Raw genomic sequence first — 13,222 nt, 5'->3', positions numbered from 1 at the left:
GAAAATGATTAGATTTTCACATTGAACCAAAATTCTATGGAAAAGATTTTCTGCAAAGCTACTACTGCTCACACTCTGTGTTTCCATTTTATTCCCTTTCCCCAGGCAATTTGTGCCCTCCTCTATCTTCCACTAAAAACAGGGGCATTGCAAAAACTGTAACAATAAGATAAGGCTATTTGTAGTTTTCAAAATGTGTTAAAATAGTAACAACCTAGAGTAGACTTCAGTAACATAATGTATTTTTGGTTTTCAGTACAATTTTTTGCCCCCTTCTCCCAACAGGAAAATCACTTCTATTTATTATTATTATTAGTAGTAGTAGTAGTATCATTATCATTTATTATTTAGTTTCAAAATAAATACAATTCCAGGAGCAGCTTAGTTTCCTATTAAAACCAGCATTGAAATGAAATGAATATGCTTGATAAATATATTTAAAATGTACAATTTACCTCTTTTAAATTCAAAATCTATTATATAGTATTTTTATTTAGCTTCATTTAAAATTGGGTAATTCAGGGCCGGCGCTGTGGCTCACTTGGTTAATCCTCCGCCTGCGGCACCGGCATCCCATATGGGCACCGGGTTCTAGTCCTAGTTGCTTCTCGTCCAGTCCTGCTCTCTACTGTGGCCCAGGAAGGCAGTGGAGGATGCTTGGGCACCTGACCCGCATGGGCGACCAGGAAGAAGCATCTGGCTCCTGGCTTCGGAATGGTGTAGCTCCAGCCGTGGCGGCCATTTGGGGGGTGAACCAACAGAAGGAAGACTTTTCTCTTCGTCTCTCTCTCTCACTGTCTAACTGTATCTGTCAAATAAAAAGAATTTTTTAAAAAACTTAAAATTGGGTAATTCATTCAAATAAATATTTTATTATGTGAATGTGATTTAATATAATCATGCAACTCTAAATGGTAATTAATATATTGTGGAATATAGAAGCATTAGTTAGAATATAGAAGAAGTAGTTATTGTTCAAATTTCTCATTTAGGAAGAAAAAGATAATTGTTTATTATACCTTAATTTGTATCTCAGGAATCAAGTGACAGTATATCTGATGACATTTTTATTGACCTGATTGGAGAAGTGATACTGAAGTATACCAGATTGAGGCAAGGAATGTTTCTAAACATTTCTCAGTACACAGGGAACCTCAGAAGTAGCCAATTCATTTTTTTGGATTTATTTATTTATTGGAGAGGCGTAGTTATATATATAGAGAGGGAGAGGCAGAGGGAGAGAGAGAAAGAGAGAGAGAGAGAGAGAGAGATCGATCTTCCACCCACTTGTTCACTCCCAAAATAGCCGCAACAGAAGAGCGAGGCCAATCCAAAGCCAGTAGCCAGGAGCTTCTTTCTGATCTTCCATGTTGAGGCAGGGGCCCCAGCACTTGGGCCATTTTCCGCTGCCTTCCCAGGCATACTAGTATGGAGCTGGATAGAAAGTGGAGCAGCTAGGGTGAGAACTGGCACCCTATGGGATGCTGGCTTTTCAGGCTTTACCCACTTGGCCAGAATGCTGGTCCCATATTCTTGTAATTATTATTATTTTTAAAGATTTATTTATTTATTTGATATAGTCACAGAAAAGGAGAGGCAAAGAGAGTGAGAAAGACAGAGAGAATCTTTCATCTGCTGGCTCACTTGCAGATTGCTGAAGCCAAGTGCCAGGATCTTCATCTGGTTTCCCATTTGAGTGCTGGGGCCCAAAAACTTGGGCCATCTCCACTGCTTTCCCAGGCACATTAGTAGGTAGCTAGATTGAAAATGAAGTAACCGGGACTCGAATTGATGCCCACATGAAATGCCAGCACTGTTGGCAGTGTCTTTACCCACTATACAACAATGACAGCTCCTTTCATAATTATTAAATGAAGAAATTTTTATGTAATATTTATAACTGTGCCTGGAATATAATAACTTCTGGAAATGCTAATTACAACTATGATTATTATTGTATACATATATGTGTGTGTGTGTCCAAATATACAAAATGTCTAAAATACAAAGTTTGATACATAATTTTATCTTTTCATCCCACTATTATATAATTAATCTGAATTTTATCCTTATTGGTAAAAAAAACTTGTTAAATACAATTTTTTATGTTTCTTTATTTATTTGAAAATCAAAGTTACAGTTGGGGGGAGACAGAGAGAGAGAGAGCAAGAGAGAGAGAGATTATCCATCTATTGGTTCACTCCCCAGATGGCTGTAATGCCAAACGCTGTGTCAGGCTGAAGCCAAGATTCAGGAGCTTCATTTGGGTCTGCCACATGAGTACAGGGGCCTAAGCACTTGAGTCACCTTCTATTGCTTTTCCCAGACCAATAGCAGGGAACTGGATTGGAAGTAGAGCAGCTGGACTCAACATGGTGCACATATGGGATGCCAGTGTCACAGGCAATGCCACAAAGCCAACCTTAAAATATTAAAATACTTTTTAAAATGGTGCTTTGAGTATATTAATTTATTTGTGAAAAATCATCATCCTCTGTTGTTTGAAGAAATAGGAATCTGTCTGAAATCTATCAAATTTCTCCTTTTTTATATACTCTTTGTTTCTCAGGTGTTACAGTGAACACATATTCTTGCTTGGACCCAGGCATACCTGTACATGGCCGTCGCTACGGTCATGACTTCTCTATTGGATCTACTGTTTCATTTAGTTGTGATCCAGGGTACAGGTTAAGCCATGAAGAACCACTTCTGTGTGAAAAAAATCACTGGTGGAGTCATCCCCTTCCAACGTGTGATGGTAAGAACTCATTCAATGTACAAAACATGTGCAATAAAAAAATCAGTATAGTTGTATAAAATGTGAAGTTTAACATAAATATAAATTTTTCATAGTTTATAAAGACTCTCTGGAATTTTGACAACTTATGCTATCAAAATATTAATAAAATAATATTGATAATCAGATATTTTCCCTATGCCTAAAAATGCTGTAAAATATAATGCATTTATGTGTATATACATATGCATATGTTTATGTGTGTGTGTGTGTGCTGTTGTTAGCATTTTAAATACATCTTGTAGATAGTCTGAGAAAGAACATTCATTGCACACGCCAAGTTCACATCAGACAAATGCAGTGAAAGAGCACAGCATTTGCTTTCCCTCTGTTCCCCATAAATACAAACAATGCACATTCACTTGTAGCTCTGGAAGGCAATTGCACTAGTCCAGACAGAAGCGCAGTTTATTCCCCGCAATTCTAACTTGCTACACAGCATCATAGCAACTTACCCAGGCTGCCTTGTGATGGCAAGTTACTAATTATCATAGGTAACATACTAGTGTCCTTTTTTATTTTTCTGTTTCTATGAGAATTCAACAAAGATCCTAATTTTTCAAGATCCGTATATGAAAATATAGTGAGAAAAAATGTTTCTAAGACAGAGAAGTGTTTTCATATTTACTTTATCATAAAGCACAGTCAATGTAAATCTATCCATTATTTAGTTCTAGGCTTTAATTTCTATTTATAGGACTATCTCCAACTTTTGTACAGTTTTTTTTATGGTGGGAGATCACATTTGTCATGTAGTGATTAAATTTTCAAGTACTGTCAGTATCATCATTTTTTAGGAACAGCTTAGGCCAATTTGTATTTTATAACAAGGTTTAAAGAAATCAACAACATGCCTTCCTTGAATTTTGTACAATATTATTTGTAATAGTCAATGTTTATGTGATTATAACTGACAGAAATCTAACTCTGACAGGTTTTAAAAAAATGAAAACAGAAGTTGTTCAACTATTCAAATCTAAGAAAGAACAATGTGGCATACTTCTCATAGCATGACATTGAACGTTTTAAAAGACTGCTCTGTGTATTTTTTTTAAAATTATTTACTTTTATTTATTTGAAATTCAGAAACAAACACACAGAGAGAGTAGGTTCTTATCCTCTATTTACTCCCTAATGCCTGCAGTAGCTGGGATTGGACCAGGCCAAAGCAAGGAGCCTAGAACTCAATCTAGATCTCCCACGTGGGTAGCAGGGATCTTGAGCAGTTACCTGCTATCTCCCAGAGTAGGCATTAGCAGGAAGCTGGAAACTGGATTGGAGCCAGGATTTGAACCCAGGCCTTCTGATATGGAATATGGGCATCTCAAGCAATATCTTAACTGCTGCCCTGGACCTCCACCCTCCCTCTGTGTTTCACATAATTATTAATATATTAGTTGTGGATCACTCCTCTTAAATGTTATAATGTGTTATACATTATATACTACTTAGTACTTTAATCCTTCACTTGATGAATGTCTTTTTTTGTTTGTTTGTTTGTTTTTTTGTTTTTGACAGGAAGAGTTATAAAGTGAGAGAAAGAGACAGAGAGAAAGGTATTCCTTCCATTGGTTCACCCCCCAAATGGCCGCCACGGCTGGTGCGCTGCAGCCGGTGCTCCACGCCGATCCAAAGCCAGGAGCCAGGTGCTTCCTCCTGGTCTCCCATGCAGGTGCAGGGCCCAAGGACTTGGGCCATCCTCCACTGCCTTCCTGGGCCACAGCAGAGAGCTGGACTAGAAGAGGAGCAACCAGGACAGAATCTGGCGCCCCAACCGGGACTAGAACCTGGGGTGCCGGCGCGGCAGGCAGAGGATAAGCCTAGTGAGCTGCAGCGCTGGCCCAAGAATGTCCTTTTAACTTCTCAACTTCTACACAGCTATATAGGTACACCTTGCAGACAGGAAATTCTCAAGACATTATCGCCAGCCCCACCCCCCAGCTAAAGATAGCAGGATGTGGATGTACAGAAAAAGTTTCCCTCTATTCCCTACACACTCATAATACACATGTGCACACATGCTCACAGAAGAGCACCTGGCTGATATGCTGGTCTTTTTTAACATTTTTGAATTTTTGGCAATAATTTAACTAATTTTCATCCTTCTGTTCATTGAGAAGTTTTATTCTAGTTGTATGAAATAAAGTCCTATCAAATGGGAATACAGGTTTTAACCTAGTAGAGCATTTTCCTTTAAAAAAAAAAACTTATTTATTTAAAAGATAGAGTTACAAAGAGGAAGACACAGAACAAAATCTTCTCTCTGCTGGTTCACTACCCTAAATGGCTGTAACTGCCAGGGCTGGACCAGACCCAAGCCAGCAGCCTGGAACTCCATCCGGGTCCCCCAGGTGGGTGGTAGTTGGCCCAAGCACTGAGCCCATCTTCTGCTGCCTTCCTAGGTGCATTAGCAGGAAGCTAGATCAGGCATGGAGCACTACAGACTTGAACATTTGAAGGAGACAGACACAGGGAAATCATCCATCCACTCATTCACTCCTGAAGTGCCCACCACAGCCATGACCAGCCAGGCTAAACCTCTGAACCCAGAACTCTATCTGGGTCTCCCACTTGGGTGTCAAGTACTTAAGCCATCATCTGCTGCCTCCCAGGATGAGCTTTATCAGGAGGCTGGATCAGAAAGACAGGAGCTGGGACTTGAACCAGGCATGAAAGACCTGGAATGAGAGTGTCCCAAGTAGCAACTTAACTACTACACCAATGTCTACCTATGTCTTTACTAACTTCTAACATTGATAAAATTTTCTGACAAATCATAAGCACTCGTGATTGGAGATATAATGGAAAACATTGTGCAATGATTTGTTCTCAAATAATCAAATGTTAAATCAAATTTTAATGTATTTGACTTAAGTTCATAAACATTTATTTATTTATATTAATTTGGGAAATTTAGTTACAAAATCTGTGCTCTTTAAAAAAATTCTTTTTTCATTCTACATGACATTGTGCATAGTGAGCAAAGCCTCTGCCTATAATGCTAATCCATTAGTGGGTACTGGTTTCTGTCCCTGCTGCTCTACTTCTGAGCCAGCTTCCTGCTAATGGCCTGAGAAAAGCAGCAGAAGATGTCCCAAGTATTTAGACCCCTCCACACATGGGAAGACCTGAAAGAGGCTCCTGATTCCTGGATTCAGCCTGGCCCAGTTCCAGCCATAACAGCTATCTGGGGAGTGAAACACTGGATGAAAGATTCTCACTCTCCCTCGCTCTTTTTTTCTCTCTGTCCCTGACTTTGTGTAACTAACTTTCAAATAACATTGAAAAAATAATAATTAAAGAAATGTAGAACTTTAGAAGCGAACTCCAAAACTTAGACAATTTACTTTGCTGTTTTAAAGGAATCGTATGAAAAATGACACATATCCCTCTAGAAATATTTATGACTATGTTTCATCAGTAATAGTTCATTTCCTTCATGCTTAATAAGAGGAACTTGGGACCTCAGCCTGCAGTGCTGTCATCTCCGAAGGGCTCTGGTTTGAGTCCTGTCTGGTCTGCTTCTGATCCAGCTCCCTGCTAATGCACCTGGGAAAGCAGCAGAGAATGGCCCAAGTGCTTGGGCCCCTGTACCCACGTGGGAGACACTGAAGAATCTCCTGGCTTCCGCTTGCCCAGCCCTGGCCAATGCAACCATGAGTTAGTGAACCAACAGATGGAAGATTCTTCCTCTCTTTCTCTCTGTGTGTCTCTCCTCTCTTCTCTCTCTCTCTGTAACTCTGCCTTTCAAATAAATAAATCAAATCAAATCTTTAAAAGAAAATAGGAGGGGCTCCTAAACAATTAATTTCACATGCTAATATTGCTTATATTTAGCAATCTGTAAGTTTGTACATAAAATTTAAATGTAGTGAGTTGATCTATGTTTACTTGGGGCCAGTACTACTACTCAGAGATTATTCATCCAGTTGTCTTCTCTAGTGCTATGATGGTTGAAATGATTTTCTTATATAGGAAGAGGTCTTTAAATTTATGTTGTTACCAAGAAGTAGCTTAGGTAAGATAATGGGACTCATCCTTTTTCAAGAGACCAGGTAAGAGATTTGTTCAGTGTTGGCCTCTCTCTGATTGTTCACACTGTATTTCTTTATATTTTCAGCATTATGTGGAGGAGACGTTAGAGGGCCTAGTGGAACAATCTTATCACCTGGTTACCCAGAATTTTACCCAAATTCTCTGAATTGTACCTGGACTGTTGATGTAACCCATGGAAAAGGTACTTTACCTCAAGCAATCAGAATTGGGCTAGCTTCGGAATTTTCATGGGGACTTTTATTATTTCCTAGTCCTTAACAGTCATCTTCCATGAGCAGAAGCACAGTACTAAACTCTGCTAAAACAAAGTTCAATTTAATTAACTACAGGGAAGATTGGAATTAATTTTCTAGAATGTTATGATGTGCTCTTGTTTTTGTCATAATGGCGATATGAGATATTTGTTTTCTTTTGATAAAATAACTAATATCATTTGGAATATTATATCAACAAAATCTCAGATAGGATGGCTTTTGTCTGTGGTATAGTATGGTCGATTTCAGAACTTCCAAGAGGAATCCAAAGATGCTCTGAAGAGCTGAGCCAATTGTAAAGCAAATATCACATTTTATATGTGCTTGTTTATAAATTATTTATGTTTATTTATTATAACTATAGTCCCATATAAATTTATAACAATTCTATATGTTCTTACATCTCAAATTCTCTAAAATCTAGCTGAAGATGTATCTCACATAATTGAACTTTGAAGTGTAAAATTACACTGTGCTGTAGTAGATGTAAATAAATGTCCTTTTACACGTAAATGAAAGACTCTGTAGTGCTAAATATGGTTCATTCATGCAATACAACCAATTAGCAAATTAACAATGCTATTGATCAGTGTAACAATTTAACAGTGGGAAATGATCATCCTAATATATGAAAATAAATATGAATGAAAATTATTAACCTGTAAATCTCCATGGCCTAATCTATTAAAAATAATTTATTTCTTTAAAAAACTACTTTCAAGAAGTAGTTTTTCTTTTAGCTCTGTTATTATAATGCCATTACTGATTTTACTATTATATTATACTTACTATAAAAAATCTAAAACAAACAAAAAATTCCTAGCAATGTGAAAACACTATTGCAATTTTTTAAAATAAAAACTGTATTGGTGTTTTAACAAAGAGTTAACCTTTACTAAAAATATACATCATTTTATTGGGGAAGTGAGGAATATAAGTGATTGTTATGTTTAGATTTCTATAGTACATTAAATGTTACTGAGAAAAAATGTTAAATATTGTGGTACTGGTCATCAGGCTTGAGGTAGACTTTGTAAACTATGATTTTTGTTGATATCCAGAATACAATCTCTTTGCTGGAAGTTAACCAGAGTATTCTATTATTCCTGTGTACAGTGGATTAATAGGCTTTAAAATACATTCCTTGATACTATACAAGAAAGTGGAGGGCTACATACTGCTTGCTATGTAAATAGAGGTTTAATTAGCACTTAGGTTTTGCATCTTAACAGGTTGCAAGTTTTAATTAAATCTGTATTTACATGGCGAGAAATGCAGATTTAGAGGCCTTTCTTTTCAGAGCTAACCAAGATCCTCTGAGATACAGCTCTTCCAAAGTATAATCAAAGTTATATGAAAGATAATCTCTTGAAGTTGGGAGAAATCATTTAAGTAATGGAGTCCAACTTCTCACAGCCAGCACACTCATTTCTGTGGTGTTCCAGAAACATGATGAACTGCTGCAATACAGATACTTTTATTGATTAGAAGCTTACTTGAGAAAACCTACCTAGCTTTTGTACAGATCCAATCACTTCACAATTATTCTACAAAATTTATTGTTGTTCTGCCCTATAGAATTAGAGGACAGCAACAGCAACAACAACCAAAAACCCCCAATTTTTACTCTATCCTAAACGTCCTCAAACATATCAACTCACAGTTCTGGCACCACTATGTTTTTCTCTACCCTTGCACCTTTATCCCAAGTATTTTCTTCTCAAACAAAATACTCCCAGTTCCTTCATTTCTTGATCACAAGATATTTTCATTTTAATCACCATTCCAATCAACTTTCTTTGAAAATATACCAGTTTATTGATATCAAAGGATATCAGTATCTCTGAAAATGTGCTTTTCCAGAACAAACATAATCTCACTACCAAGAATTTCTATTGATGAAGCCTATATTTACTTCCTTTAAAATGGCTCTTATTCCTGCACATTGTGGAGAAGAAAAAGAAAATCTACTGTATTTTGAAACAGCATTTCAAAATAGTATCTTCAATAATTCAAATCTTTCCCATGTCATAAAGCAATAATAATCTTGCTTTGCCATTGCCTGTACATTCAGTTTATTTGTTTTCATATCACTTTTGTATATTAAAACAGTGGAGACTCCAGCAGTTCCCAGAATTCGGAACTAACATGTAAATGAATAAATATTACTGAAGTTTTTAAAAAACTTATTATTTGATTAATTGTTGAATGACAGAGATAGAGAAAAAGAAATAGCAATATGTTTTATTTGCTGGTTTAGATTCCAAATGCCAGAAATAGGGTTAAGCCAGGCCAAATCTGAGAACCTAGAACTCAGTCTGGATTTCCCGGGTGGGTGGCATGTACGTAAGTACTTGAGCCATCAACTCCTGCCTCCTAGGGTGCTCAGCAGCAGCAATTGGGTTGGAAGTGGAGCCAGGACTCTAATTCCCAGACTCTGATACAAGATGTGAGCATCCCTAGTCACAACTTAACCTCTGTGCCAAATGCCCACCCCACTCTGAGGATTAGAATTTCCTCAATAGAAATTTTAGTGATTATCATTATTATGAATAATAATAAAACACGACAAGAGGAAGAATGCATGTGGTAGTCATACTTCATTCCATATGGTACCTTATACGCAAGATGCTTTGTGTATGTGTATGTGAAAGAATGAAGTTGTTAGTGTTCTATATGTGCTCTAGACAGTGTCAATAAAAAATAATATGAACTTTTATATACTCACCAGAATGAAACAGATGTGAAAACCCCAAATGGTCAAGTACTGGTAAAGCTGTAGAGCAACCATACTTGCCTATGGAAATGTAAATCAGCATAGCTGCTTTGTAACATATTATTTGTTAAAACTGGGCATGCATTATTATCTTGGTGATTCAGTAATCCCTCTCTTACATATTTACCCAACAGAAATAAGCACATATGTTCATCAAATCATACTTGAATATTAACAGAGGCATTATCTAAACTCATGATAAAGTGTAAACTACCTAGAAGACATCAGCAGTTGAACAGATAAATGAATTGGTATATTCACAAAATAGAATGTTGTTCTTTAGATTTTGATAATGTCATGCCTTTTGGTTTGAGTGCTGTTTCCAAAGTTGTGTTTGTGAAAATTTAATGAGCTGAACATCTATATGTTTTTTCCAGTATATGTATATATTGAAATATATAAAAAAGGGTGAAAAAGCATTGCATTCCTTTAATAAATAGTACCTCCTTTTGTCTGCTCTATGTTTCTCTCTAAAGAATTTTTTGAAGTTGATATTTATGTTATTAAGCACTATTTTTATGTTTTTTTTTTGAGGAAATTGGAGGAAGAAATTTTACTAAGAAGGCATGTAAAATATTCACCAGGAAACTGTCCCTCTGTTATAAACAAAGGATGTGTATTTCCCTTGAAATTGAACACTCAGTTGTTTTTGTTTCAGGCATTGATTTTTGAATTTTACTTTTAAGCAGTTTCTGAGGCATAACTCACTATATCTCACATAAGGAAACTGAAGAAAGCACAAAAAATAAGGATAATACCATAATATGTTTTTGGAATATTTATAGCACTGCTTTTCATTTTCAGAAAAATAATTTATAAGAATACTGGTTTTAGTTTAGTAATAACTTTTTGTGTATTACTGATATGCCTAGTAAATCTTATTTTACTGCATTTCTTAATAGGTGTGCAGTTCAATTTCCACACATTTCATTTGGAAGACCATCATGACTACTTACTGATCACAGAGAATGGTAGTTTTACTCAACCACTAGCACGCCTGACTGGTTCTGAACTTCCTTCAACAATCAATGCTGGTCTCTATGGAAATTTCAGGGCTCAACTGCGCTTCATTTCAGATTTTTCAATATCATATGAAGGATTCAACATTACGTTCTCTGGTGAGAAAATAAAGGAACAAACAAAATACTTCTTTAGTGCCTTTTAAAAAATCAAGGTTTTTAGAAAATATTTATTTATTTGAAAGGCAGAGAATGAGAGAGAGAGAGAGAGAGAGAGAGAGAGATTGATTGATTCCATTCACTGGCTCATTCCCTAAATGGTGGCAACTGTCAGGTATGGGCCAGGCCAAAGCCAGGAACCAGGAATTCCATTCTGGTCTCCCACACCTGAGTGGCAGGGGCCCAAGTTCTTAAGTCATCTTCTATTGCCTTTCCAGGCACCTTAGCAGGAAGCTGAATCAGAAGCCAAATAGCCAGAACTTGAACCCCCACTCTGATACTGGCATCACAAGTGGTGGTTTAACCTGCTGCGCTACAATGCCAGCCTCAATAAAGTTTTTAAAAGTATGAACACCACTTATGGCTAAAGAGGGAGAATTAGCGAAAATGAAGAACGATTTTTAAAGTAGAAGAAAATTGAAAGAAATATCTGTCAACAAATTTTAAGGAAATTTGAAATACCTTAATGATTGGTAATAAAAACATTTAGACAAAAGCAAAAAATAAATTAAGTCCCTAAAAATGTACTAGAAGTACAACAGTTACATTTCCTATCTTACACTCCTGCAGAATTAAGAGAAGAAAACTAGATAATGTCTTGGTGAACTTTGAGTGAGAAGTCAAATGTATATTTTATAGTTTCAGTTAGAATAGAAAATGAAATGTTAATTAAACCAATGATATTCTGGTCTTATGTGTCTTGGAAATGTATAGGAACAGGCCAAGGTTAAGATAACCTTAACTTTTTCTTCAAATTAACATAGTTACTCCTTTTTTTATAATTTCATTTATAAACAATAGCATGACTTCGATTACAGGGAAAAATGTGTCTAAGACCAAAGAGAATAAGATGTAATCTTACCATATATGGTTCTACTTTCTAGTGGAATAGAATAGTGAGACAGATAATTATTTCTTAATACAGATAGAAATTAATAAATAAATTGAATGCCAACTTTCTCACATTAAAATGTGCATACACACACACATATATACATGAAAGGTCTTCTGAAAGTCATGAAAATGTGTATTATGAAAAAATTTTCCATGTATTTCAAAAATTTTTGCATCAAAATAAACTTATTAATTCTATTTTTGAAATTTTATTTTTCCACAAATTAATGATATAAGCACCAACCACATTCTTAAATTAGTATTACAGTGTCTATATGGACATGCTTATCTTATAAATAAGTAAATGAGTATAATTACTTTAATCTGGAATATTAAAATATATCCAAATAGATTTTTAAAACATTAGCTAATCAACATAAATAAAACCTCCTACTCTATTGTAATTATGAAGTAGATACTCTGAGACTGTTTTTAATAAGGCTACTTCTTAAACTGTATATAAATTATGCTATTTTTTAATCAACTATACCCTCATACCCTGAAGACATTTTTGGTTCTTCATTTTCTTTTTTTGTTTGTTTGTTTTTGATAGGCAGAGTTAGACAGTGAGAGAGAGAGACAGAGAGAAAGGTCTTCCTTTAGTTGGTTCACCCTCCAAATGGCGCTTCCTCCTGGTCTCCCATGCGAGTGCAGGGCCAAAGCACCTGGCCACAGCAGAGAGCTGGACTGGAAGAGGAGCAACTGGGACAGAACTGGTGCCCCAGTTGGAACTAGAACCCAGAGTGCTGGTGCCGCAGGCAGAGGATTAGCCTATTGAGCCGCGGCGCCCGCCTGGTTCTTCATTTTCATGATGATCATTCACTGCTTGAGAAAAAATTCTTAAATAAATCTGCAATAAAACAATTTCATATGTGCAGGCACTTACATAGCCCTTTGCATCTCGAATTATATGTTTTTCAGAATATATGTATGAATTATGTGAACTCTTTTTATACCAGAAATACAATAACTTTTTTCATTTAAATTAAAACTAGTAAGTAAAATTTATTTCAAAAGTGGAAATTATTTAATTTCAAATCTTATTTTTGTTTGTAAATATAAATTTCTTTTCCCATTATTATAAGTCAAAAATCTATGAAATGGAAATGTTACTAATGTGGAGGAAAGGATATTAGATATATAGTTACATTTTCAATTTATATTTCAGAATGACAGAAGATGATATTTTCTTATCAATGTTGATTTTCATGTATGAAAGTGCTCATTAAGCTATTAGATCTTTCACAAAAGAAGGAAATATGTGCAC

At 35.8% G+C, this 13,222-nt stretch overlaps 1 protein-coding gene across 10 annotated transcripts in view; it reads left to right on the top strand.

Annotated features, from left to right (window-relative positions):
* CSMD3 (CUB and Sushi multiple domains 3) overlaps window positions 1-13,222 on the top strand; it is a 1,302,111-nt gene that overhangs the window by 890,737 nt on the left and 398,152 nt on the right. For all 10 annotated transcript variants that reach the window (XM_051844773.2, XM_051844775.2, XM_051844772.2 and 7 more), the window contains 3 exons: window positions 2,570-2,758; window positions 6,918-7,034; window positions 10,786-11,001. In XM_051844773.2, the coding sequence (XP_051700733.2) occupies window positions 2,570-2,758; window positions 6,918-7,034; window positions 10,786-11,001 (522 nt within the window). The remainder of the gene's footprint in view (window positions 1-2,569; window positions 2,759-6,917; window positions 7,035-10,785; window positions 11,002-13,222) is intronic.

This window comes from Oryctolagus cuniculus, chromosome 6 (genome assembly GCF_964237555.1).
Source record: "Oryctolagus cuniculus chromosome 6, mOryCun1.1, whole genome shotgun sequence".
Taxonomy (NCBI): domain Eukaryota; kingdom Metazoa; phylum Chordata; class Mammalia; order Lagomorpha; family Leporidae; genus Oryctolagus; species Oryctolagus cuniculus.
Note: the sequence above shows the minus strand (reverse complement) of the source record. Positions and strands in the feature narration are given on the sequence as shown.